The 26645-nt window shown below is 35.5% G+C and overlaps 1 protein-coding gene and 1 non-coding gene across 2 annotated transcripts in view; both read left to right on the top strand.

Moving 5' to 3' along the window:
* Positions 1-393: 393 nt before the first annotated feature.
* Positions 394-26645, top strand: part of LOC111162914 (heterogeneous nuclear ribonucleoprotein A1-like) — a 357038-nt gene continuing 330786 nt past the window's right edge. The window contains exon 1 of the mRNA XM_022551217.2: positions 394-1300. Coding sequence (XP_022406925.2) covers positions 406-1098 — 693 coding nt within the window. The 5' untranslated portion in view covers positions 394-405 and the 3' untranslated portion in view covers positions 1099-1300. The remainder of the gene's footprint in view (positions 1301-26645) is intronic.
* On the top strand, positions 404-484 carry LOC115804132 (small nucleolar RNA SNORD65). The gene has a single exon (XR_004024983.1). It is a non-coding gene; the product is annotated as a small nucleolar RNA SNORD65 (small nucleolar RNA).

Here is a 26645-nt window from a genome sequence, read left to right as displayed (position 1 = left end):
GTGGTGCTAGCCCAGTGCTTACTTAACATGGTAAATTATAAAAGAAAAATTTACAAAGAAACTGGATATAAAATAAATTGCTGAATATATAGTATCTCCCTTATAATTCCCATGTTTTGTCTGTTTCACAACTTCATTGTACACTCAATTTCAATTAGTGAAATTAAGAAAAAGGATTGTAATATATAGTCGTGTCAAGTTTAAGAGTTTGAGAGATTCCATTCAGACCATTAGCCTGTTTTTATGTGCCAGAGAAAATCACCTCTGATCATGATTACTATATGACGGTCTACTGCACACGTTAAAGGTTTGATTCTTAAAGTGTTTACTGTGCATCCAGTGTATAAGCATTGCATTATATGACTGGAGGAATACTGAGATAAATGTAAAACACAGTCCTTTCAAATGATGAAATCACCTAAAAAAGCTGGAATTACCGGCAGATTGTGTGGTGGTGAACCTACGGTTAAAGAAGACACTGAAGAACATCATCTAAGAGATTATTTTGAACAGTGTGGGGGGAAAATTGAAGTGATTGAAATCATGACTGATCGAGGCAGTGGCAAAAAGAGAGGCTTTGCTTTCGTAACCTTTGATGACCATGACTCTGTAGACAAGATTGTCATTCAGAAATACCACACTGTGAATAGCCACAACTGTGAAGTAAGGAAAGCCCTATCTAAGCAAGAGATGGCTAGTGCCTCATCCAGCCAAAGAGGTCGAAGTGGTTCTGGAAACTTTGGTGGTGGTCATGGAGGTGGTTTTGGTGGGAATGGCAGCTTCGGTCGTGGAGGAAACTTTAGTGGTCGAGGTGGCTTTGGTGGCAGCCGTGGTAGCAGTGGATATGGTGGCAGTGGGGATGGCTATAATGGATTTGGTAATGATGGAAGCAATTTTGGAGGTGGTGGAAGCTACAATGATTCTGGCAGTTACAACAATCAATCTTCAAATTTTGGACCCATGAAAGGAGGAAACTTTGGAGGCAGAAGTTCTGGCCCCTATGGTGGTGGAGGCCAATACTTTGCCAAACCCCAAAACCGAGGTGGCTGCTGTGGTTCCAGCAGCAGCAGCAGCTATGGCAGTGGCAGAAGGTTTTGATTACTGCCAGGAAACAAAGCTTAGCAGGAGAGGGGAGCCAGAGAAGTGACAGGGAAGCTACAGGTTACAACAGATTTGTGAACTCAGCCAAGCACAGTGGTGGCAGGGCCTAGCTGCTACAAAGAAGACATGTTTTAGACAATACTCATGTGTATGGGCAAAAAAAACTCGAGGACTGTATTTGTGACTAATTGTATAACAGGTTATTTGTTTCTGTTCTGTGGAAAGTGTAAAGCATTCCAACAAAGGGTTTTAATATAGATTTTTTTTTTCTGCACCCGTGCTGTTGATTGCTAAATGTAATAGTCTGATCATGACGCTGAATAAATGTGTCTTTTTTTAAAATGTGCTGTGTAAAGTTAGTCTACTCTGAAGCCATTTTGGTAAACTACCCCAAGAGTGTGAAGGTAGCATTCCTTCAGGGTGATGCCAGGTTCCATTCAAAATTTATTTACAACCTGCTTTGGTGGAGAAGCTACTGTCTTCTGAAACCTTGGTGTAGTTGAACTGACAGTTACTGTGTTGTGACCTGGAGTTCACCGTGAAAAGGGTCACCCAAGCCAAGTCATGGAGTTTTTTGATTATTAATATATGATTGTTGGCACATCCTATGCAATATATCTAAATTGGATTATGGTACCAGATATAGATGGGAATGAAGCTTGTGTATCATCCATTATCATGTGTAATAAATAAACAATTTAATACCCTCTTAAAAAAAAAAAAAAACCACAGTCCTTGCCATCAAGAAACTTGCAGACTTAACAGAGAGCTAAATGATAAGGACAAATTCAATTGCTAATTTCTGTTGGCATTCCAGTATCAATCTGTTTATTCTCATTTTCCTCTTGAGTCCTCTTAATTTATCTGTATTTTTAGTTTGGAGATCTTATAGTCAGGGTATAAAATGCCAAACATGCTTAGATGAATTCACATATGTGAAGTAAGCATTCCTGCCATATCGTGATGAGAACTTGAATGTTCCATAAAACTTCTATTTAAATAAAGATAACATTTTCTCCCTAAACTACCTCTAACAGTTATAAAAACTTTTGGCTCCTTTATTTCTAGAATATTGAGACTTGCTAAACAAATTCTTATTCACTCGAATATGGATTTTCCAGTCTGAGTGCTTTGATTTTTGCAGGCATTTGGTCTCTCAGCCTGGAATGAATTTCCCTCTTTTGTCTGCCAGGCAGGACCCTACCCATCTTTTGAGACTTATCTTGAGCATTGTCTTTTGTAAGGAAACCCACTTCATCTCTCCCAGCTAGAATTAGATGCTTCCTTTACTGGGTCAGAGTCTATTTCTATCACACTGTTACAGTTGTGCATGCTTTTCAAACAGTGTGTTGTCACTGTTTAATCCACATCACCACCACTGCACACTGATCTCCTTAATCTATTGATGGGGTCTGATTCATCTTTGTGTCCTCCGTGCTTATTTCATTATAGTCCCTGTATTAGTTTCCTGTTGCTATAGAAGAAAATTACCTCAAGTTTAATGGCTTAAAACAACACAGACTGGGCTTCCCGGGTGGCGCAGTGATTGAGAGTCCGCCTGCCGATGCAGGGGACACGGGCTCGTGCCCCGGTCCGGGAAGATCCCACATGCCGCAGAGCGGCTGGGCCCGTGAGTCATGGCCACTGAGCCTGCGCGTCCGGAGCCTGTGCTGCGCAAGGGGAAAGGCCACAACAGTGAGAGGCCCACGTACCACAAAAAAAGCCCCAAAAAAACCAAACAAAAAACCCCACAGACTTATTATTTTATAGTTCTGGAAGTCAGAAGTTTGAAATGGATCTGACTAGGCTAAAAATCAGCAGTGCTGTGTTCCTTCTAAAGCCTCCAGGGGAGAATCTGTTTTCTTGCCTTTTCCAGCTTCCACAGGCTGTGTCCATTCCTGCAGTCCTGGCTCTTTCTCCATCTTCAAAACCAGAGTAGCTCTTCAATCTCCCTCTACCTCTTACAAGGATCCTGGTGGTTACATTAATCCAGGATGATCTCCCAAATCAAAATCCTTAACTTAATCCTATCTGCCAGGTCTCTTTGCCATGTTCACAGGTTCTGAAGATTAGGATGTAGACATCTTCGGTTGTTGAGGGGGTACCTTGTGCTGCTTACCACAGTGTCCAAACAACATCTGCTCAATTAACGAGGCATCCACATATCTGAGCCCCATCCATTCCCTGAATAATGATTTCTTTGCACTCCCTGGACCTCTTTCAGCTCTGTACAATCTTGTGGCATGGAGTACAGACCTTTGTATTTTTCTGTGTGTGTATGCTCTGTATTTTTTTAGATACATTCCTATAGGTGATGATTTCAATTATGCTTCTGATAGAAACAGTGCCATTTGACTCACCTAAGGAATAAAAATATTGTAAAGTTTAGATTTTGATTTTTTTATAAAACTATTAGGCTTTCTCAAATCCCATTTTTTACACAGCCCCTCTCCTGTAGTACAACGTGGAAATACTTTGTCTGACTTAGGAAGAGGGAGAGTGAAGAGGTACAGTTAATGTTTGGTGAGAAAGACAAAATTGCCATTATTGTCACATGAAATAGACTGAGATTTGCCTTTAGATGTTAAAATTAACAAATGAAAAAGGAAAGATAACAGTATAGTTTCCAAACTGGTTTGCCTTTATTCTGACGCTTTTTAAATCTTTTTTCCTCTCATCTACTTTGTCTTCCTTTTATTATTCTTTATTTCCTATTGGGTCATGTTTGATTTAGAATAACCTTATACAATGTTTCTTTTGAATTCTCTTATCCATTTTTTAAAATTTCATTTTGGGATTTGTGTTATTATTTATCCACTGTCTATTTTAATCTCTTGAGGAACCCAAATCAAAAATTCTCTTACCACCTTTATTTAAAATAAATTTGAAATCCACATTTTATTGCAAAGACATCCGTTGACTTTATGTTGCTGCCGTCAGTATTAATGCTGTCACCTGAAGTCTAAGTTGTCGGCATAAGTGTCAAAGAAGATGCCAATAAAAAGGTGTCATTGATTTGCATTCAAATCACCTGAGAAATAGTGACAAGTTGGCATAGGAGAGAAAAGCATATGAATGCCATAAGGATATGTAAGTCTCATTGATGTCAGTTTAAAACCAATTCAAATTTTAGCAGAAATTATTATTTGAAGTCCCTGAATTTATATTTGGCAATTGCAAGAAAGCTTTGAGGTCATAGAAGGAACCCAAGGTAGGATAAAGAAACAAAAAATCACAGCAGAAAAAATAAGTAATTCTATGGCAGGTATCCTATTGATTTTCAATGATTCTGGGGGATTTATTCAACCTTCCTAACACTCTGATTCTCTATCTTCAACACTGTGGTGGGGATGACTAAGTAATTTAGGACACAGAAACAAGTGCCACGAACACAAAAATCACAACACAGAGTATAATGAATTACAAATCACTAATTTTGGTTGTCAGTAAAATAAGAAACAAGCTAAAAATACCCCATATGGCCACTAATATTAAACATGATATTGGAAGAATTAGGCAATGCAACTAAAAGAAAGCAAACGGGCATAAACATTGGAAAAGAAGAGGTAAAATTATTTCTAGTTGCAAAATGTATGATTCTCTTTCAAGAAAACTCAAGACAATCCATTAATATGTGCTCTGTTCTGAAATCTTCTCATTTTATCCCAACTCCCCAAATAACAAACAAAAAGTTGACCATTTCCCAAGGAATTGTTTTATAAAAGCAAATTGGATTTATCATAATATTATATTTTGCTGAAAGAAGCTCATAGCTTTCATTTTTACAGTTTACCATTACACAGAACTTTTGAACATGAAAATATTACCCATCCAGGATTAATATATTTGAAATTTTAGAGTTTGATATTTTGAAAAATATCAAAGTTAGCTTTAAAAAAGGTTGTAGAGTTGTCTGGATTTACATAAAATTATTTAGAGTCTTATATAAAAATGATAAGAGGGAAATGTTTTTCAACCTGATTCTTAGACTAAAATACTCATAACATGTGTCATACCTGTAGTTTCACAGAGCCTACCTGAGAGAGCCTTTTTACCTAGTCAACGTCTTGTTTTAAATCCACACTAGCAGTATGGACGTTGAATTTCTGCTCAGACCTATATACAAGGGAAAAGCATGTATAACATTCACCTTAATTTTTCCTGCCTTACATATAAATTCAAAATTATTGAGAGCAGAGATAGCATAATAGAATAATTTGAGAACTAGGTAGAGCTTAGTGAATTATTTTAAGAGTTACTTCCAATAAGTCAACTGTAAATTCTTAAACTTATCCTAAATATACAAAATTAATGTCATCTTGTTATAGTAGACACATAACCAGGAAAATTCAGATGTAAATAAGCAAGTTCTTTGTTGGCTATTTATTACATGCAGTATTGTCTTCTAGATGTTTTCTTCAGTTGCTGAATTTAGCTACTTATACTACTGATATCTTCAATTTATAACTGAGCATGATTTTCAGTTATTATGACTTTTAAATGATTCAAATGAAATAAACTGAAACAAAATGATATATTCTTTTTATATTCAGTTCTGGACTGGTCTGAGCATATAAATATTTGTATAAAAATTAATTTAACAATAATTTAACAACTCTGTTCAGCTTTGCAACCTCTATCTGACTTTACTATCATTTAAAATAATTTTATTTACATGTCTTATTAATATACCATCGCATAAATTGAAATTTTAAAATGTTACTAAAGGGCTTCCCTGGTGGTGCAGTGGTTAAGAATCCACCTGCCAATACAGGGGACGCCGGTGCGAGCCCTGGTCTGGGAAGATCCCACATGCCGCAGAGCAACTAAGCCCATGCACCACAGCTACTGAGCTTGCGCTCTAGAGCCCGCGAACTACAACTACTGAAGCCCACACACCTAGAGCCCGTGCTACACAGCAGGAGAAGCCACCGCAATGAGAAGCCCGCGGGCCGCAGCGAAGAGTAGCCCCTGCTTATTGCAACTGGAGAAAGCCCACGCAGCAATGAAGACCCAGTGCAGCCAAAAATAAATAAAATAAATTTATTAAAAAAAAAAGAAACCTTATTTTAAAAAAAGTTACTAAAGGCTTAACAATTAAAATTATAGATATTTTCTTCACCTTATTGTACATTATTTGAAATATATTAGTGTCATATTTTAACAATGGAGCACTTTCATTATTTATAATGTTAGAAAAAGATCACTGCTATCAATTTAATTCCACACTTAAAATACTATAGTAACAACCCAGAAATGTTTTTTTCCCCCTCTTTTTCCCAGTTTTTGATAATTCCCTCCATTACTTGCTCTAGAAACTTTCTGGAAACTGCCATGTAATTTGATGTCATTAAAATATAAAGGTTAATTTGCTCAGTTGCTAAGACTTTAATTACAACACATCAGTTATTTAGACTGTTTGACATTTCCTGTAAATTCCTTTAATTAGGAAACCCTTAGAGACTCTTATGAAAGGAGATGAAATCACTAAAATATGTTGACAGAGATAGATATATTTCCTCTTACTGAATGAGCTCAAAACATCATAAACATTTGGAAAAACCCAAGAATTATAATTTTACAGTTAAAATGTTGAGTGGTGTGACCTCAAATGCTTTCTGGGTTTGTTGTGATTGCTTTATTGCCCATTTATTTGTTGGGAAGGAGAATGAGCTTGCATTGATAGGGAAAAAAATTGTGATTAAAGAAAGGGTACTCGTTAAAGTGTGTTACAAGAGAGGGTCTATAAATTGTTAAGCTGGAAATTCAGAACCTCAGAGTTTACAATCAGGAGGGGAAAAAAAATCCTTAGATTTCAAAGTTGTGTAATTTAATTACATTTTATGTTTAAGTGTTTACCAAGAGTGGAAGAGTGGTTCAGCCTGTAACATAATTGTGTAATGTCAAGAACAAAACAAAAATGCAGATTGAAAACCAGCCCACCTTTTATGCTACTCAGTGTGAAACATATGTAGACTTCCTCATGGACAGTAATCCCATAATCACAGAACCCTGTCAAACCAGCTATGCCGTATGTGTGTATATAGAAAAAGGAAATTGCCTCAACATATCCAGGCACCATAAAAAAGTGTACATTTAATCATGGATAAGAAGCAAATATTGAAATGTTAAATTCAAAGAGATTCTTAACTCACTCCCACTTTGACCCTATTTCTGAGTCATTTCCTATATGAATAAGAGTATACATGTGAAGGCCTACTTTATTAGGATTAAGAAGACACTTTTCTAACAAATAAATAGGTTTTAAGTACAAACCAGTATCTACTGCAAAGTTGAAAGAGGGAAATGGGGTGGTGTGATGCTCATGGTCAGAACTGAGGTTGAGAAAGCAAAAGACTAGAGAAGCTCTGGAACGGGGCATCTTCATGCCTGGAGCTGGTGTCACGAGCCTGTGTTGTCTGGCAAATCTGAAAAACAAGACCAGGTTAGGTTTCTAAGTAACAACATTACTAATAACAATAACTAAAGTTTATTACAAATGTAATATATTCCAGGTGGAATTGAGTCCATAATCCTCATCTTGAGCCTGTGGTATATGCACCTGTATTATCCTTACTCACACGTAGGAAAGGTGAAACTTCAGGAGTCTGAGGATATTGTCAAGGGCACATGGCAAGCTGGTATCAGAGCTTTATCTCCTGCTAACTTCTTTCACCTTTGGGAAGGTACTAGGAGGAATTAAAATGAGATTATCAGGCTGGAGGCCACTGTCCAGAAATTTGAAACACTGAGCAGAGTCCACTTACCCTTTCTTAAGTCTCACACTTAAGAAGTGAGAAATTATACTCTACCTCCTTGAAGGTGAACTATCTACACAAATTAGAATTCTTCTATTTGGGATATTTGTTTCTTCTCCCCAGTTATTTATTTGTTCAATAATTTGTTTATACAGTCTGGCCTTGTGGATGCTTATTTTACACTTTGGATTATAATATATTTTTTTTTAAAAATTATTTTATTTTTGGCTGTGTTGGGTCTTTGTTGGTGCACGCGGGCTTTTCTCTAGTCGCAGCTAGCGGGGGCTACTCTTCGTTGCGGTGCACGGGCTTCTCATTGCAGTGACTTCTCTTGTTGTGGAGCACGGGCTCTAGGCACACAGGCTTCAGTAGTTTTGGCATGTGGGCTCTAGAGCGCAGCCTCAGTAGTTGTGGCGCACGGGCTTAGTTGCTCCGCGGCATGTGGGATCTTCCCAGACCAGGGCTCGAACCTGTGTCGCCTCCACTGCGCCACCAGGGAAGCCCTCTTTATTTATTATGTTGCTCAAATTATACCAAAATTTGGCCTTGGGAGCTCTTTTAGTTGGCACCTGTGTCCCTTTGACATACCCTATCATTGTGGGGGGGGGTTTGTTTTGTTTTTTTGTTTCATTTTGGTTTTGTTTATGTTTTAGTAATTCATTACTTTCTAACACCACAAAATGGTTTAGGCGCATCTTATATATTCTCTTCCCTAGTCCTAGATTCAACTGTTTCTCCAAGGAGCCCTTATTCCTTTCATTACTACTAGAGTGTCATTTCTACTAGGACCTGTCAGCTGACAGAGAAGCAACTACATGACTATGTATTCTAACTCATGTACATACATTTATCTATAAATGTTTCTATATTTAGCCATCTGTTTCAGTATTAAGCTAAACATGACTTCACACTGATTCTCCAACTCTAATCCATTACCACATGGATCCCTCTAGCTCCCTTTCCTTGCTTTTCTGGAACCCCCCCCCTCCTCTGAGAAATGAAGCTCCCACCATTCGTAATCCATTCACTAAATTGTTCAGTTCTAACATACATGACAGTGATTTCTACATTGCTAACTCAACACCCAAGGGAAACAACTTTATTATCTAGAATACAGTGCTTATCTACAGTTCCTTTTCCCTTTAATTTTTTAGACTTTGTTCATTTCCAAAGATACTTAGTCAGCACCTTTTTCTCCTACCATCTTCAGCAAAGTTGTTTCGTACATGAATAATACAGTTAGATTCTTTTGTCACATTATGTTTTCTTTCCTGGAATCCTCAGACCTGCTAAATGATATTTTTAAATTTGTATGCATTAAAGTTATAGCTCTCTTCATCCTGTAAAGTTCTGTGAGTTTTGACCAAAGCATAGTGCCATTATCATCCATGATATTTTATAGAATAGTTTCACCATCCTAAAAAATGCTTGTGCTTCATGTACTCAGTCTCCACTCAATGAGCCCCTGATAACAACTGATCTTTTTATTGTCTCCTTAGTTTTGCCTTTTCCAGAATGTCTACAGTTGGAATCATATACTATGTAGCTTTTTCAGGGTGGCTTCTTCCACTTACTAATAAGCGTTTACGGGTCCTCCATGTCTTTTCATGGCTTGAGAGCTCATTTATTTTTAGTGCTGAACAATATTCCATTGTCTTGGTGTACCACAGTTTATCCATTCACCTATTAGAGAACATCTTAGTTGTGCAGGTTTTTATGTGGGCATAATAGGAGCATGATTATTAGATTGTATGGTAGGAGTACGTTTAGTACTGTAAAAAAAAAAAACAACAAAAAACTGCCAAACTGTCTTCCAAAGTGGTTGTACCATTTAGCATTCCCACCAGCAATGAATGAGAGTTCTTGTTTCACGTTTTCACCAGCATTTGGTGTTGTCAGTGTTATGGATTTTTGCCATTCTAATTATTGTGTAGTGGTTTCTCATTCATTGTTGTTTTAATTTGCATTTTCCTGACAACATATGATTTAGACCATCTTTTCATATGCTTATTTACCATCTGTATATCTTCTTTGGTGAGGTCAGTTCAGGACTTCTAAAAAAATCTGTTTTTTTTTTTTAATTTTATTGCTGAGTTTTGAGAGTTCTTTGTATATTTTAGATAACACTCCTTCATAAGATATGTCTTTAGCAAATATTTTCTCCCAGTCTGTAGCTTGTCTTTTTATTCTCTTGACATGGCTTTCACAGAGTAGCAAATTTTAATTCTAATGAAATCTAGGTAATCAATTGTTTCTTTCATGTATCATGCCTTTGGTGTTGTATCTAAAAAGTTATCAGCAAACCCAAGGTCATCTCAGTTTTCTCCCAGATTCTTCTAGGAGTTTTATAGTTTTGTGTTTCACATTTAGGTCTGTGATTCAGTTTGAGTTAACTTTTTGTAAAGGGTGTAAGGTCTTGTCTAGATTGTTATTATTTTTTGCATGTGGATATCCAGTAGTTCCAGCATTATTTGTTGAAAAGACCATCTTTTCTCCATTGTATTATACTTGTTCCTTTGTCAAAGATCAGTTGACTATATTTATGTAGGTCTCTTTCTGGACTTTTTTTTTTTTTTTTTTGCGGTACGCGGGCCTCTCACTGTTGTGGCCTCTCCCGTTGCTGAGCACAGGCTCCGGACGCGCAGGCTCAGCGGCCATGGCTCACGGGCCCAGACGCTCGCTCCGCGGCATGTGGGATCTTCCCGGACCGGGGCACGAACTCGTGTTCCCTGCATCGGCAGGCGGGCTCTCAACCACTGCGCCACCAGGGAAGCCCCTCTTTCTGGACTTTTTATTCAGTTCTAATGACGTATTCTTTCACCAACACCAAACTTGATTACTATATCTTTATAGTAAGTCTTGAAGTTGAGTGGTGTCAGTTCTAAAACTTTATTCTTTTCCTTCAATATTGTGTTGGTTATTCTGGGTCTTTTACTTCTCTATATAAACTTTAGAATCAGTTTGTTGATATCCCCAAAATAACTTGCTGGCATTTTGATTGGGAAGAACTGACATCTTGATAAAATTGAGTCTTTCTATTCTTGAACATGGAATATATCTCTATCTATTTAGCTTTCACTTGATTTTATTCATTAGGTTTTTAGTTTTCTTCATACAGATCTGTACATATTTTGTTAGATTTATGCCTACATCTTTCATTTTTATGGGTGCTAGTAAATAGTACTGTATTTTAAATTTCAGATTCCACTTAGTCAACACTGGTATATAGGAAAGCAATTGACTTTTGTCTATTAACCTTGAATCCTGCAACCCTGCTATAATTGCCTATTAGTTCCAGGAGTTTTGCTTTTTTTTTTTGCTAATTCTTTCAGATTTTCTACATAAGCAGTTATGTCATCTGTGAACAAAGGCAGTTTATTTCTTCCTTGCTGATCTTCTTTTTTCCGCTACATTTTATTTTCTTTTATTGTCTTAACTGCATTTACTAGGGTTCATTTTTTAAAACTTGTTTTAATGTGTAATTCTTTAATCACAAATGATGTTGAGTATCTTTTCGTATGCTTATTTATCATTTTCCTGGTTTCACTGGACTTTACCATGAGAACATGATGGGCTTTCTGGAGGTAAAACTGATGAATTGTGGGATCCCCCCGAATAATGCAGCCATCCTCCAGAAGTTTCCTACTCTCATGTTCATCCACACTCAACTTGCAACAGTTTGTAAAAATTACCATTTAATTGTTCTTACCAGTTTATGGTGCTAGCAACTTCTGCATCAGTAACCAAATCTCAGATTTGTCTCTGGATTTACCTATCTCTCCAGATTTCCAGATGGCAGTTGGCCTTGCAACCTCAGTAATCTGCTGGTTTCAAGAAAAGTCACTGATTTGCAGCTTCTCCAGCTTTTCTCTTGCAAAGACAGGAGTGATGTGTTCCAAGCTCTCTACATATTGATTCTAAATCTAGAAGTCACCAAAAATCCTTTTAAACATGTCTTTTCTTCTCTCAATTTCCATTTTAGATTCTTAAAAAAATCAAAATAAGCAGAAATTATATTCATTTATTTTAAGAACTAACAATTTACGTAGAAAGATGATACATACATATAGGATTTTCATAACTACAGAGAAGTCAATGTCTGGCTTCAAAGCCTCAAAGGACAGGATGACTTTTGTTAGGGGCTAATGCATCTGGTGACTTTAAGTTGAAGTCAATGCTCATTTACCGTTCTGAAAATCCTAGGACCCTTAAGAATTATGTTAAATCTACTCTGTGCTTTATAAATGGAGCCACAAAGCCTGGATAACAGCACATCTGTTTACAACATGGATTACTACATATTTTAAGCCCACTGTTGACACCCACTGCTCATAAAAAAATACTCCTTTCAAAATATTACTGTTCATTGACAATGCACCTCGTCACCCAGGAGCTCTGATGGAGATGCACAGGAGATTAATGTTGTTTTCATGCCTGCTAATGACACAACATCCATTCTGCAGCCCATGAATCAAGGAGTCATTTCAACTTTCAAGTCTTACTATTTGAGAAATATATTTCATAAGGCTATAGCTGCCATAGATAGCATTGATAATTCCTCTGATGGATCTGGGCAAAGTAAATAAAAACCTTCTGAAAAGTATTTACCATTCTAGATGTCATTAAGAACATTTGTGATTCATGGGAAAAGGTCAAAGAATCAACTTTAACAGTAGTTTAGAAGAAGTTGATTCCAACCCTCATGAGTGACATTGAGGGGTTCAAGACTTCAGTAGAGGAAGTAACTGCAGATTTGGTCAAAATAGCAAGAGAACTAGAATTAGAAGTGGAGCCTAAAGATGTGATTGAATTGTTGCAATCTCATAATAAACTTCAACGGATGAAGAATTGTTTCTTATGGATGAGCAAAGAAAGTGGTTTCTAGAGATGGAAACTACTGGTGAAGATGCTGTAAAGATTGTTGAAATGACAACAAAAGACTTAGAATACTACATAAGTTTAGTGGTGGGGTTTGAGAGGATTGATTGCAGTTTACAAAAACATTTTTTATTGGCTAACATTATTTTTTAAAGTAAGGCTTATTGAGATATAATCTTCATACATTGAAATCTTATTTATTTATTTAAAATTGAAGTATAGTTGACTTACAACATTATGTTAGTTTCAGGTATACAACATAGTGATTCAATATCTCTATATAGATTATACTCCATATAAAGTTATTATAAAATATTGGCTATATTCCCAGTGCTGTGCATTATATCCTTCTATATGGACAGGAAAACCAAAAACATTTGTGTGACTCACTTTACTGTGATATTCACTTTATTGTAGTGGACTTGTACCAAACCTGCACTACCTCTGAGGTATGCATATATATGTGTGTGTGTGTGTGTATATATATATATATATATATATATATATATATCAACTTATTTGCCTTTATGTTGTCTTTCCAGACTACTACGTATTCTCCATTTTATATTCTGAGTTATTGGCTTTCATATTATTTAGTTTTCTTATTTATTTCAGGTTTCAGTTGATACTTCTTCAAGCCACCAGTTTGCTTCCATCAAGGGCAAGGCTGTGAAATCTGTGTATAAAATATAGTACACTGCCTTTAATATGTCCTGGATGATCATTCCATCAGCAAATTAATAAATTTGAGATGTATATTATGGCTATTTCTGGACACTTTTGCTAATTTTCAAGTTCTCAGCTTTGTCCTGAAAAAGTGTAATTGTCTAGGTTAAGAAATGTCTGGATAAATTAGGTGTTACTAACTCTCATATCAAGTGTTATAAGCTGCTTCAAATTCCTTGCGGGATAAGCAAAATAACTCTGAAGACTTACAAAATAAGACCCTTACAATTGTGGTTAATATTCAAAGTCTGCTCATTAATTCTCTACAATTTGCTTCATAAATTTGGGAGAATCTGAATCCTTATGCTTTACTCTATGCATGGTTTGACTTTATGGATTTAATTAAAGAAAATTATTTACTATCCAGTCTTTGAAAGAAAGCATAATTTTCTCAGTAATTTGTGTAAGACACATTTTCTATACTATCTCTTTCAATATTATTCATACAACAAAGAAATTGCCATGGAGCATATTTTTAAACACACACTGGGCTCTCAGTGATTGCTCTAATTTCCTTCAATGAATTAGAAAACAGATGTGAATCTCGATTTCTTTAAAAGACGGTGTAACAGGGTACTCAGATTCATTCTTCCAAATTTTATTTTTCTTGGCAATGATTAAGTTTTCTAATATTCTCCATTTCCCTCACTTCATGATGTTTTGCTAAGAGCATCACTGAAGTCCACTTGGACAGAAGTAGTACTTGATGAAATTAGATGGCTCCACATTAAATTGATGAGGAGGCAAAGTGAAGGAGACAGGAGATGCTCAAGGTTATATATCTGGATATGTATTTTAGATTCAGTCATTTTCTTTCAAAATGTTGAAGACTATTCCATTTTTTTTTTTTTTGACTATTCCATTTTCTTATAGTCTCCAGGATTACTAACAAGGTGTCGGACACCCATCTGACCTTCATTCCTTTATAGGCAGTCTGTTGTGTTTTGCATTACCTCCTGGGAAATTTTTGGATAGTCTTTTGATCTTTGAGGCCCTGACATTTCACCAGGAGATATTGCATTGTGTGTCTTTTCTCATTCCTCCAGATAATGAAGACTTATCTTTCTTCATCACTGGGAAAATGTAAACTGCTGTTTCTTTCATTATTGCCTCTCTCCACTTTCTGAGAATTCTTTGTGTAGTGGTCCAGTTACTAGATAAATACTGAATTTCCTAGATTGATCTTCCAACTCTTTACTCATCTTTAATATTCTCCATCTCTTTGTTTGATTCTATATCCTAGAGTCCTTTTCTGTGTCCTGTATGTAATCTCTTTCCTTCCAGATTCAGTTCTTTAATTTATTTATGTTGGTCCTTCTCTTTTGTGCTATCTTTCTCAACTGTCTGGTAATCCTGTTCATCCAACCATATTTAAGGATGAAGAATTATGCTGAAAATCATAGGAGCTGTTTTGGATTTCCTCAGGACACTTTTAGACCTATTTCCTCCTGGCTTGCACACTGACTGTCAGCAATGTGTACAAGGAATGAAAGCATCTACTTGCTGCCTTTGCTTTAGGGAGAACAGACTTGGATCTTAGACACACTGCACTCCGCTTTCAGTGCCAGAATTAAGATGTCTTTATCCTAGAGTCTTGGTTCCCAACCTAGAAGCCTAGCTTTCCCCAGGCAGATTATCCCATGTTATTTTTGTCAGTATCATTCCAGATTTACCTTTGGAACCCCTTATCCTGTAGTCACTCTGTAAGTGTGGCGGCCAGGAGGCTAGTCGGCATGAGAGCCCTTTTGCAGAGTGCCTTTCAATCATTGGTCTGAATGCATCCTCCCTGCGCTTGTTCTGTGCATCTCCAAACTGAGCTTGGTGCCTGAGAGATATAATTCCCACCTTTACTTTGGATTTCTCCGCAGTGTTTCCTGGATGGTGGTCTCTCCTTTACAGACTGTCTCTATACTTCCATCTGTTTTGCTTTTCCAGAAATTCATAAAATTATCTCTGCTCTTCTAGACCTTTTTTTCCCAATGTTGTTACAGTTTTTTTTCTTCTCATTCATTTTCACTGTATTTTCATTGGGATTTTATAAGGGAGAGGGGGTAAGTGTTGATGTTCAGTCACTCCTTTTGAATGGGAAATGCAAAATCAATATTTTAGTTTTATGTAGAGGCACTATTCTGTGGTATTTAAGAGAATAGACTCTAGAACCTGATTGCCTGGGTTTGCATCCTGACTCTACCCCTTTGGTGTTTGACATTGTGCAAATCACTTAATTCCTTAATTAAATATCTTTGTCTGTAAAATGTACAGATCCTAATAGTACTTAATAGTACTTATCTCATAGGGTTGTTTTTTTAATGTATACATGTTACATATTTACAAAATGCTTATTGTACAAAAATTATCAATAAATGTTATTATGAAGGCATTCATGTTACACGAGCTTGCATACATTCTGTGAATTTTATACCTCCTTAAGAAGAGTGTCAAATATGATGCTAAAATAATACACCATAGTATGTAATAATATTTTTTGGTTTTTTCTTATTATGTCTTTTCTTTTCTTTTTTAGTACTTAAGAGGGTACCAAACATATCACCTCTACGAATCCCTTTGGCCAGCTGTTCCAGTATTCAAAGGTCATGATTTATGAAGTGAGTACATTGTATCTTCTTATGAGTGAATATTTATGGGCTGTTAGTTATCTTAAAGAGAAAGACATAATGAGTCGTCTGCCATGGCTTTTATGCATCAAAACTGGGTCGATATGAACAGATACGGAGTGAGAGGTCTATTATGTAGATGCAGTTCATCTCTAAGGGATGCAGCACTCTGGTAAAGATTAACAGATTTCTGGTAGAGAAACAAATTGAACCACAAGTCTGGAAATATGGTTTATACACCCTGTATTGCTAACTAACCCAGTTCATAACCGTTTTTTTCTGTTGCTGACAACTGAATGCCTGCTCCCTGTACTCTGTATTTTGAAATGACTCAGTAGGTTGTGCCTTGCACAGCAGCTCCATTCAAGGTACAGGTGCTTAGGATATAGGGCAGTAAACACATTCAGCAGGCTCCAAAGTTAAGCTGCATTGGAACGTTCATGATTTTTGAAAACTGTAAAGCCATCTGAAGCAATGCTCTGATGAAAATACCACTGAGAAGTTATTTCCTATGAAACGAGCAGCACAAGGTGATCCAGAAGAGAACATGAGTCCACAATTTTATAAGTGATATATTAATATCTCTACGTAATGAAGTAATTTGAAATTTGCAAAAATGAAGAGAATGGCTAAAGAAAAGAACTATTATTATCTTCTAAGCATGGCCTAGTGTTAAAATCAAACCATTTGCTATGGGGAAGTATTTTTTAGTAGCTTACATGCAGTAATTTTATTTGCAGCAAGATAAATATCTGTTTATATCCAAGTTTTCAGCATCCTTATTCTGTTTAAAGTTCCACACTGATTTGCCTGAGTTGGAAGCTGGAATTCAATTTATTCATATCACTGTGTTTAGACAGAATCATATTCAGGGAATTTGAAATGCAAAAAAGCACTAAAGTTATGCAAATTAAAACCACAATGAGATACCACTTCACACCATTAGGATGATTATAATAAAAAAGGACAGACAATAACAACTGTTGAGTTGTTATAACTGTCATGGATGTGGAGAACTTGGAATCTTCATACTTTGCTGGTGAGAATGTAAATTGGTGCAGCCATTCTGGAAAGCAGTTTGGCAGTCCTTCAACATGTTAAACCCATGACCCAGCATTACACTCTTTGATATCCCATTCCTAAGACAAATGAAAAGACATGTCTACACAAAACTTGCACCTTAATGTTCATAACAGCATTATCTCATAATAGCCAAAAGGTGGAAGCAACCTAAATGTCCACCAATAGATGAATGGATAAATAAAACTGGTACATCCATACAACAGAATACTACTCAACAATAAAAACGGATGGACATTGAAAAGATTATGCTCAGTAAAAGAAGTCAGCTACAAGAGACCACATGTTACATGATTACATTTATGAGATGTTCAGAATAGGCAAATCTATAGAGAAGAAAGTAGATTAGTGGTTGCCAAGGGATTGGGGGTGGGAGAATGGGGGGTGACTGCTAATTAGTCTGTGATAATGTTACACAATTCTGTGAATATACTAGAAGCATTTGAATTATATACTTTAAATTGCTAAATTTTATGGTACATGAATGATATCTCAGTAAAGATGTTAAATAACATTATACTTTAAAAAGACAAGTTAGTTTTTAGATACATCAGATGAAATTGTTCCACACTATGAATTTCACTTTGAGAAAAGAGACAACTCAGAATCTTCACTATTGTCTTGCAAAAAATGAGCTGTTATTCAATGGTGATTTTCCTCAAAAGAAATAATAACTATTACCTTACTGCTTAGTTCACTCTGCTTATAGGCACTCAGTATATTGCTTTTAGCTGACCTGAGACCTATTACATTAAAATGTTTACATATCTACAGCAAGGATATCCCTTAATTGATATATCTCATATCTATTGACTAGCCTAGGACTAAACATTCTAAACTCCATTCAAGCAGTCTTAGAGTTCTTTATAAGTACCATGCAGGTCAGACAGCTACCTTGTGGCATTCTATATCTGCCTTTCTAATTATCAATCCATTTTAAAATTGAAAATGAAATTATTTAAAATAATAAGCAGACTATTAAACAGGGAGCAAGAACTAACTCCAGCCTCCATGCCTCCATCTGGGATGTATAAGCATTCTTTATAAACTCAACATGCATCATGTTTCTTCCTTACTTGTTGGTAGTTGTGGATTTGGAACATGAATTACTACTGATGTCTAAAATGGTCATTGGGGTGATTTTATCATATATCCAGTGTTATGTTACACACTGTGTTGTCTATTATACGTAAATGATATTATCAGAATTTACTATTATTGAAATGGAGATCACATCCAAGCGTTTGAGAGAATTTGAGAGTGAGTAGGTGGTCTATGGAGTGCCCTAAATTTACAGAGGTTGAAAAAAATCTTTATGGGCCGTAAGGCCATGTCTGTAATAATCTGATCCCATTAATTCTGATTGGATACAAGTGTGATCCTCTGTCAGCGAATTTAGCATCATGGAAATTTACCATCTGAGAAACAAACTTGTCATTAAAGGACTTGTGCATCTAAAAAACTCTTAGTGCTTCAATTTGCTCTCTGGTCAAATAAGACATCCTATAGCTCTGAGGTTCTTTTAATATAAAAAAAAAGTGCCCTAGACATTGTCACAGCATACAGATCCTTGCAAGTACATGTCATTCAGATTAATTAAAAATCTCAACACTCTGGGATACATGTATTACCAGCATTGGTTTATGTTCTGACAATATTAATGTTTGTTAAATCTTCGTTAAGTACAAGTCCATCATAATTGCTCAATTCTAGTCCATGAAGCTGTAAAATGAAGTAATGCAGGATACAGTCAGAAGAATGTAGTTCTACTCCCAAGTTGTTTAATCAATTGAGGATGATAATTACCATGTTATTTTATTAATTAATTCAACAAATATTTAATAAGTACCTACCACAAATCAAGCGTGGGTCTTGGTACAAGGGATACAATGGTAAATAAAACAGATTTGCTCTCTCTCCTTGTGGATAATGGGTTAATGAGATTTTTTAAAAGGTTGATGTTTATTTGGTTTATGATTTGTGTGGACCATAGCAAGAGTCATAGCCTCAGAATTTTATAATTAGAAGAAACCTTAGAGTTTATATATTTCTGCCACTTTATTTAACAAATGTGGACCCTGAGACCCTCCAGAAGTAAACAGGCTTGTCCAAGGTAACAAAACAGGCTTGTAAAGGTAAACAAGTAAACAGGCTTGTCCAAGGTAAAAAAAGTGATGAAAGATTTAGGAAAAGCAGATAGAAATTCTGATGATTAGCCATATCCTCACTGTTTGTTTATATTAGTTGTATGAATAACATGTCCTCAAGAGCAATAAGCACCACATGTGACTAAGTTACCCTCTGGCATTTAGGATAATCTTAATTTGCTTGTTAGGTGGCATCTTTGGGAAACGTGAACAAGATAAAACATCACAATACCTAAGAGTGAAATCTGATTCACTTCTCATGTATTGCTCCAGACTATTTATCTTCTAAGGGTGCTACTTTGAAAGGTAGTTTCCTCAGGAATATTTCCCTCATATTTTATGTTAATTATTTTATATTTTCTTTCTTCTTGTGAAGATTTACCATGAATGAATTACTTTCTTAAATTGAAGATTAGAATTTCTAAGCAAGCATCTTGGAAATGACCTTTCTATTTGTTGCCAACTAGACAGATCTGAGCACAGGGCCTCATTCTTTTGTTGAGGTCCTGTAATCTAGAGGGTCCTTGGACAGTCTTTACAACTTTCTAGATTTACTATGTGGTATAGTGTACCAGTCTGAGTGTCCGAAGAACTGGGATTTAGCCCCAAAGCTATCCACGTAATCTTGGGCAAGTCACAAAATGTCTCTATACCCAAGCTTACTAATCTGTAACATGAGGGAAATTTGTACTAAGCTTTAAGCACCTTTCAATTCTGAATACTGCACCATTGTGGTTAGAAAAATGAGGGTAAATGCCTATTCAGTGAACAGTTTTGCATAATTCTTATCCTGGCAGTCACTAGTTCTGTCACTGAGTTGTCTATTTCCACCTCTGGGTACATCATAGCTTTGTTCTTCCTCATCCCCTTGATGTTATACATTGCTGAGTGACTTGTTTGACCAATAAAATGTAAATGGAAGTTCAGTAAGACATGAGAACCATAACCAACGGATACAAGTTTCAGGACATCAAATAAACTCTGGAGAAAATTCTGCAGGCAGTGAGGCTTTGCATATATTTTATGCCGATTTGTGTGTATGCGTGGAATACTGTTTGTAAATTTGCTCGTTTTGCTGCAAAGCTAGATATGCTTTACCTCTGGAAGGCAGTGTTCAGGACCCATGATTAGGTAATTGTAGAGATCAAGCAGAGACTGCTTCCATTTAAGAGGACTCTGCTTCACAAAAGAGAATTTGTGGCCAAACAAGGAAAAAAATCTTGTTTTAGAAAATCAAGGATTAGACTTAGTCAATAAGGAAAGGGTTAAAATTTGAAAATAATTTGCTAAATAGTTGGTTTCTAGAGAAAATAAAAGAGCAAATGGTCAGCTGGAACTGAGAAAAGAACATAGAATTCTTGGGCAGTTTAGCAAACAAAACAGAGAAGCCAGAACAGAAGTTTTCAGAAAATAAAAATCAACAAGTACAATCTATTAAAATTGTAGAATTCTGATGTTTCTTTATTTTATGTTCAAGAAACATCAAACATATGTCTAGTAAACACTTTCTTATAAATCCATTGTTTAGAACCCAGTATATATTTACAGAATGTATTTATAAATGGTTCCCCAATACACTTTGGCAACACACATATTTAAATACTGATATCAAAGTACTCCATTTGTAAACATTTTTTTCTCCTATGTGAAATAGTTACAATACAGAATACATACAGGAACGATAAAATAAACAAACAAACAAAAAGCCTGTATCTGCAGTTTCTGAAATAATAGAACAAAGTTAGCCATGATTCAGAATGAAAAAGGGGAAATAATAGACAAAGATATCTGTATAGATTTCTGACATTATTTTGCCAAATTATATGGAAATAAATCTGAGAATAATAATGAAACAAATTACTTTTTAAGGAAAATATGTAAATAAAAATCAGATCAAAAGGGTTAGAAGTCTTAAACAATCAATAATAGAAGGAAGAGACCGAGAATGTTATCCTTCTCTGGACTTGAAGCTGAAAAAAATCAAGCCAGGCAGCGAAGAAATTAGAAGTAAATTCTTTCTTAAATCAACAAATAGAAATTTACCAATACCATGTTCAACATAGTTTTAAATTTAAGAAAGAGAAAAATAACACTGATATTAAAACCTAATAAAGAGAGCGATAATCCAGTCTCATTTTAAAATGTTATAAAATATTAACTAATACAATTTGGCAGTATGTTAAAATGAAAAATAAAATTAAAATAACTTCAACCTCAAAATACAAGTGTTATTTAAATTTATGAATTAAGGAACGTTTTTCATTAATAGGTCAAGGTAAATGAACACATGATCATCTCAAAAATGATGAAAGAGGGGAAAAATGTTATTCATAAACACTGTATTATCTATTTTATCCCCATATTATCTATCCATTTGTTATACATTTAGTTAACTGGTATATATCTCAAAGTACTCAGAAAATGTTTAATAATGAAATGTAGAATCATTATAATCAAAGCAATAAAGATATTATCATTTAACAGTGTGTTGGATTTGTCACAGGCTTTGTTGAATCTTCTAAGTTAATTGTGTTGTTCCGTCGTTTATCCTACGGATATGGTACACGATCTTAATTGATTTCAGATTGTAAACCAGCTTTACATTCCTGTGATAATAAATACTTAAATGTGGTGTAAAATCTTTTTTATATGTCTCAGGACTTGTTTTACAATATTTGTTAAGCACTTTTGTGTCTGTTCATTCAGGAGGAGTATTGATCTACACTTTTCTTTTCTTGTGATATGCTTATCTAGCTTTTTCATCATGTAATATTGATTTATTTTGTTATTCAAATTGTACCAGCATTGACCATTGGGAGCTCCTTTAGGTTATGTCTATGTTCTTTTTTTTTTTTTTAACATCTTTATTGGAGTGTAATTCCTTTACAATGGTGTGTTAGTTTCTGTTGTATAACAAAGTGAAACAGCTATACGTATAAATATATCCCCATATCCCCTCCCTCTTAAGGCTCCCTCCCACCCTCCCTATCCCACCCCTCTAGGTGGTCACAAAGCACGGAGCTGATCTCCCTGTGCTATGTGGCTGCTTCCCACTAGCTATCGATTTTACACTTGGTAGTGTATATATGTCCATGCCACTCTCTCACTTCATCCCAGGGTACCTTTTCCCCTCCCCGGGTCCTCAAGTCCATTCTCTATGCCTGTGTCTTTATTCCTGTCCTGCCCTTAGGTTCTTCAGAACCATTTTTTTATTTTTATTTTTTTAGATTCCATATATATATGTGTTAGCATACAGTATATGTTTTTCACTTTCTGACTTACTTCACTTTATATGACAGACTCTATGTCCATCCACCTCACAACAAATAATTAATATCATTTCTTTTTATGGCTGATAATATTCTATTGTAGATATGTGCCACATCTTCTTTATCCATTCATCTGTCGATGGACACTTAGGTTGCTTCCACGTCCTGGCTATTGTAAATAGTACTACAAAGAACATTGTGGTACATGACTCTTTTTGGATTATGGTTTTCTCTGGGTGTATGCCCAGTAGTGGGATTGCTGGGTCGTATGGTAGTTCTATTTTTAGTTTTTTAAGGAAAAATCTAAAAATAGAACTGTTCTCCATAGAGGCTATATCAACTTACATTCCCACCAAGAGTGCAAGAGGGTTCCCTTTTCTCCACACCCTCTCCAGCATTTATTGTCTGTAGACATTTTGATGATGGCCATTCTGACTGGTGTGAGGTGATGCCTCATTGTAGTTTTGGGTAGCGACTCTACTATGTTATAAGGAGGATTCAGGGACGGTCTCTTTTGATAAGCTGATATTTGAGCAGAGTTTTAATTGAAATGAGAGAGTAAACCATATAGAAAATTGAGAGAAGACATTTCAGGCAGAAGGAACACTGAGGACAGACTCCGTGCCAAGAATGCGTTGGTGGTTCTATGGTCAGTGACAAGGTCTGAGAGGTTGGAACAGAAGGAAAGAAGGGAAGGTCTGTAGAAAGTGATGTTAGCAAGTCACTCAGACACACAACAGCATGAGACTTAGTTTTAATACATACGAACTTTGGGTTTCATTCCAGGTGAAATGATATGTTATCTGAGGGATTTGAGCAAAGGATTATCATGATTGGGTACGATATTTAAAAATTTTTTTAAAGATGTAAAATATGTGGCTTCAGAGGCCACATGTGGAAGCAAGCATGTCATTAAGGAGCCATCACAACAACCCAAGCAAGCGATGATATCAGATAGAGATGGGGCTTGATTGATGTAGGAGATGATAAATGGAGAAAAGTGATGAGATAGTCTGTTTTTAATATGCTTATTAAGCCATAGGATTTGCTATTGTATTGGATGTGAAAGATGAGAAAAAGGAAGGAAGAGTTATAGATGATTTTTCAATTTTCAGCCTGAACAATTATCATTGAGATTGGAAAAGCAGATTGGGAAAATTCAGAGCTTGTTTGCGGGCATGTTCAAGTCGAGATGCCTGTTAGACATCCAAGAAGAGATGTGGGGATACAGTGACATACATAAAGATGGTCATCTCCCTTAAACACTTATAGTTACAGATTTCACTACTTTTGAGTTAGCCTAATCCCCTGCAGCCAGTCCTAATTGTTAAAAAATTTCATTAATCCAAAGTTATCCTACTTCTGCCTCGTACCTAATGATCATCATTCTATTTTCTGGAAAGCAAATTAAGGAAACAGTTTCTCTTCCATTACAGCATATGCAAATTTGCAAACAGACCATTTTACCCTATTGATCTTTTCTTGTCCAGGCTAAGCATTCCACTCCTACCATCCCTTATCTCAAATAGTGTCCTAGTCATGGTTGTTTTGAGAAGAGATTTCCCCATTCCCTCCCCAGGACTTAACAAACATGAATATCAAAAGATCTGGCCAGAATTTGACATGGTGTTTCTCTGTGCATCTTTTTTGGAAATAAATTTGTCTGTACCTTCTTCCTCTTTCTTGGTTTATTCTTGAGCTAGTAATATTGTACAGACTACACAGTATTTAATTTTCTGCACCAAAGCATTCAAAACTGATTATTATAACTGCGATTCTTTTTTTCTTCTTTTCTGGTTAGCATTTATCTCTAACTTTAAATATTCCTAGGAAGGCCACCATTCTTTTTTAAGACTACTATTCCTGTGCAGTAGATTTTTAAAAGAGAAGTATTAGCATGGTTGCTTAGAAACCATAAAGGCATTCAAAATAATAGGAAGAACAGGGAAAATAATGAAAATATCATCTATGATGACATTTGATTTAGGTGAGAAAACAGCTGAAGTATTTTGTGCAGCCTTGATTTGATGAAACAATCTTTTTCACCAAAGAATTCTCTGTGCAAATGTGAACTTACCTGAAGATTAGTCACTGTATTGGTCAAGTAGTTGTACATCTTCCGCATATTTACTCTGTGTCCTTTATTTTATTTAGCAGTTCTCTTGTTTACGTCACTAGAAAAGATCAGTGTTTATCTCCACATGTTTTATTTGATACCTATTTATGTATGAAAAACTATTCATAGATTTTAAAGATTTTTAGTAGCAAATAATTGACTGATATTAAGTCAACAGTTACTTAATTTTGGAAGAGAGAGGATTTGCTGTATAATATTGACAACAGTTTAAACCTGTGACTGAACACTCTTCCTTTCCTTATATGCTTTAAAATTCTTTAATCCAGTGAGTTTGCAACACTTAGTGTTAGGAATAAGGAATTGAATAAAGAGATTTGGTTTGCTGAGTTTAAAACGGAATAATATACATTCAGATGTCCACTTTTCAAAGCTGCTTTGTGTCTCTGAAATCACTCGTGCCATACTTTCAACTTTAAATTTCTCTGAAAAGTAAAATTACTAAAGTTAAAGTTTGGCTGTATTTAACAACAAAAGGCCATAAAGAATTTTTTGTTTTGCAACTTAACATTATGCATTTTCTAGAGACTGTTCTTTATATATTTTTTGTTTTTGTTTTTGTCTTATCTCACTTATTCTTAAATATTTCCAGAGTTGTTGCTCATTCACTTGATTCACTGTTTGTTTTACAGACTATTAAGAATGTTTAATAGCTGAAATATTTCCGTTATCCATTTCTAACTGCACAATGTCACTAAGTAAAGGATCAATAATCCAAAATATTTTGATATGACACAGTAGAGTATAGTAAATAAAAATCCTATGAGAGTGCTTTAAAGAGAATAAGAGATAAAAAGAGGACAAAGATAAGGAATTCTAATTATTTTTATTAAAGCATTAGGTAAAGTAATGATTATACGATGTCATAGAATGATGGAACTGTAAACATTTTAAGTACAATTTAAATTGATAAGTTTCAGGGAAAATAAGCAGTCCATTCACCTACAGCCTCTTTTTCTGGAAGATGTTCATTCCCAAAGCCACTGATGCTTGGGCAGAATGCTGTGTGATCCCAACCACAACTGTGGATAGAGGAGAGGACAATAGATTTTTTTCCTTTCAAGAATTACAAGTATGAGGTCAGGTGGTAGTAAGCTGATTATGGCTTGTTGAGCTCAGTCACATATAGTCAGGGCTGGAGTTGATAACATGGCAATCTCTTACATAAGCTGGTCATCTTTATCAGTTCCTGAAGGGAAATTTTGTAACAAACACAAAAGGGATAATTGAGAGTAACTGACTGTCCTCTAATGGAATGATCTCTATTAGGTTATTAAAGGTTACTTTAGATAAACATATTTGCAGCAAACTCCAGCCAGATTGTAGACTCCATGAAGATAGAATCCTTGATCTGAAGTTTCTGCAAAGTCTACCAAAATAATTAGCACCTAACAGGTACTAGTTAATGTGGTTCTGACATTAGTTTTTATGTCTTCTTTCTCCTTTCTAACAACTTATTGAGTCTTTTCACCAAAGACATCTTTGCCTTTATCCTCCTAAACTTTCTTTTCACTTTCTTGATACTTTATCATTCACTGACACTTTTCTGAGTCTGTCTGTTATACGTACAAGTTCATGTTGAATAGGAATGAATACTGTTCACTAATAACAGAGAACTAGAGGTCTCTGTGAGATTCAGAAAATTTCATGAAACCGCCAAGAAAGACTTGTGGGGACTTTCAAATTATTCAAGGCCATTTTAACATATTGAATGCAATCAGCTTTGTTGGACTATAAGTTTAATGAAGACAAGGCAAAAATCTGACTCATTTTGCACGATATCCTAATGCCCAAGATAATATCTGGTCCATAGTAGGAACTCCACAAATATTTATTGAATGAATGAAAGAATGTCAGATTACATATGGCCTGACAGCCGTTGTTTATAATGGAGGTAAAACCATCAATGTTCATGAAATGATACCAAATAAGTGAAG

Source organism: Delphinapterus leucas, chromosome 14, assembly GCF_059928025.1.
Source record: "Delphinapterus leucas isolate spDelLeu-1000000601 "Yukka" chromosome 14, BTC_Dleu_Yukka2, whole genome shotgun sequence".
In the NCBI taxonomy this organism is placed as follows: domain Eukaryota; kingdom Metazoa; phylum Chordata; class Mammalia; order Artiodactyla; family Monodontidae; genus Delphinapterus; species Delphinapterus leucas.
This window is presented reverse-complemented; position numbering and strand designations above follow the sequence as displayed.